We start from the raw sequence: 2,854 nt of genomic DNA, 5'->3' as shown, positions 1-2,854 counted from the left end.
GACCACCAAAGTGAACTCCTAATATGCTATAGATAGACGTCAAATCGCCTTACCACGAAGAGAGAGAATGTAAAAATGAGCAAGACAAATGAAAATACACGAAATTTTCATTTGTCTTGCTCATTTTTACATCCTGGCGTTTTGGTGAAATTTTTTCATGAGAACTCTCTCTTTGTAGTAAGGGAATTTGACGTTTATCTTTAGCATATTAGGAGTCCACTTTGGTGGTAATTCCTCTAAATTTGTATGTAATATATATATATTTATATATATACATACACATATATATAGACATACATATATATATATATATATATATGTGTGTGTGTGTGTTTGTGTATATATATGTATATATACATATATATATATATTTATATAAGTATGTATATGTATATATATATACATACATACATATTTAATATAAGTATGTAGATGTATATATGCATACACACATACATACATACATACACACACACACACACACACACACACACACACACACACACACACACACATATATATATATATATATATTATAAGTATGTATGCATGCATATATATCTGAGTGAGTGGATTACTAACAGCATTAGTTTTGTTCTCTTAAGTAAATGTATAAAACAAAACTTTACGTGACTTACTTTGAACTGAATTCCAGTGATAAACTTATCTTTTCATCTTCTGAATAAATGATTCTTTCGTGTGCACGGGCACCCTCCCCAGCCTTGAGTAGACCGTTCACTTCACTGTCTACCGAACCACATGGTTGGTGTGTGGCTGTAAAATGGATATGAATAGTTATTAGAAAATATTTCTTATAAATAGTCATTTGCAATAATAGTACATCAAACAAGTTTTGCAATAAAACCTAACAATTAATTGTAGACAAGCATAACATCCAAACAACTAAATTTTAAAATGTATTATATTTATCCCTTATATTATATGACACGCTAAAGAAGACAGACTGCATATCAGTCGAACAACGTTAGATAGATTTATAAACATCACAAATTAAAAGACACTGAAATGTCACCAATTACTTAGTCAAGACCTGACATTTAGCGCGTTTGTAAATTTCCTGCTGCTATGATATAGAACAGAACTGAATACAAGGGATAAGTTTTGTCGTGCTAAATACTGAAGCACTTCATGTTAGTTATAAAATAGAGTTTATCATAAGTTAACAAAGCTACCCTATTTCTGAATAATGTTTCTGAATTTACCAGCAAGCTCAAAAAACAACCAATGCAACTGATCAGGGAATGTACAAAGTAAATCGGAAGTTAAAGAGAATCGACATTCAGTGATAAATTAGTTCAAATGATAGAGGAGGTGAGATACCTATGCGAGAGCGTGTGAATGATAATACATGCTGATATGAAATAAAAGATATGGAGGTTGTCCCTAATTATTGTTAATGCCAGAGATTTGGTAAACGGGAAATTTGCTACAGCAAGGAAGTGGGGATCTATTAATAATAGAGTGCAATCTTAGGAATGTGAGGAGAATTGTACTGGAAATAGGAAATGGCTTGCATTCAGTTAAGTAGCTTTGGCATGTTGACAGAAAGTATCTTAAAACTGTTTAGTACATTATGTGTCACTTGTGAATCTTGACGCCATAATGGCTTTTCTTTCATTGATTGAAGTTAGTTTGTTCAAGATAAGTTGTCCAAAATAAGCCGGAGGAGGTAAAAATACCACCGAAGAAGAGCATGGGTTATACAGATCAGTGAAGCTGCGGTAAGAGATGGTGAAAGAGATAGCAAAGACCAAATAAGCTGGGTTTCAAAAAGGAGATGGATTTATATCAGGGAGTCCTGTGTTGAGTGATTAGACGCCATCCAGATTGAAGCTTTGCAATATTCCCAGCTATAAATATACTTATGAAAACATAGACTTGTCCAGATGTGCCATCACTGAGACGACCGTTGAGAGAAAGGTAAAAACAACACAACCTCAGATGCAAAAATCTAAGCAAAAACCAATTTCTGTCTAGATTGTTATCAAAATTATGTAAGGAGTTAATGATATATCAGCAAATTAATATTTTCTGTCATTGTTAACGCTATACCAGATATTCTAGTATATGAAAGAAACAGAATGCATCAACGGTCATTTGACAATGAAGATTCAACAACTATACCAACTGCATTATTTGCATCTTAATTTAACGAGTTAATGGCTGAGCACAATCATGTATGTCTTCAATGAAATTCTCAGAACCAGCATGGTACAAGGGTGACAAGGCTATACCTTTCGAATAATAGCTACACAGAATTCGACGGGTTTCTGTATAGTTTCATTCACAAAGTAAGGATCGATCCGAAGCTACAGAAAATAACATTCGCATAAGATACTATTCAGTGGGATCGAACATAAACTTCATGGTTACAAAGTGAACTTCTGAACCATTTGACCATACAGTATTACAGCTACGTGCAATTGTCATTTATGTAAAATGTTCTAGCCATATAAGTGTGACTTTACTAAATTCATGACGCATGTACTGTTTTGAGCGATTGTTGTTTTTAAGTGTCTGTGCAGTTTTCCAAGTGATTGCAGTAAAAACATTCTGACGATCATAATAGATAGTATTATTAAAAACTAGAATTAAAGTGACTTTAACATTTTTGAATTATTAAATTATGTCACTAACCCTTTCACATTGAAATTATTTAATTGATTACCTTGTGAAAAACAAAAGCAACACAAAATGAAAGCAAAGAAACAAATGTGTTGCATTAGCATTCACATGCACACTTCTTCGATAAAAAAGAATTTGAATTCAGAGTGAGTGTGAGAGAGAGGGAGAAAGATATTTATATATATATATATATATATATATATATATA

The 2,854-nt window shown here is 32.3% G+C and overlaps 1 protein-coding gene across 1 annotated transcript in view; it reads right to left on the bottom strand.

Annotated features, from left to right (window-relative positions):
- Positions 1-2,854, bottom strand: part of LOC106878501 (polycomb complex protein BMI-1) — a 195,947-nt gene that overhangs the window by 23,627 nt on the left and 169,466 nt on the right. The window contains exon 5 of the mRNA XM_052969864.1: positions 639-774. Within this exon, the coding sequence (XP_052825824.1) occupies positions 639-774 (136 nt within the window). The remainder of the gene's footprint in view (positions 1-638; positions 775-2,854) is intronic.

This window comes from Octopus bimaculoides, chromosome 8, assembly GCF_001194135.2.
Source record: "Octopus bimaculoides isolate UCB-OBI-ISO-001 chromosome 8, ASM119413v2, whole genome shotgun sequence".
Taxonomy (NCBI): Eukaryota; Metazoa; Mollusca; class Cephalopoda; order Octopoda; family Octopodidae; genus Octopus; species Octopus bimaculoides.
Note: the sequence above shows the minus strand (reverse complement) of the source record. Positions and strands in the feature narration are given on the sequence as shown.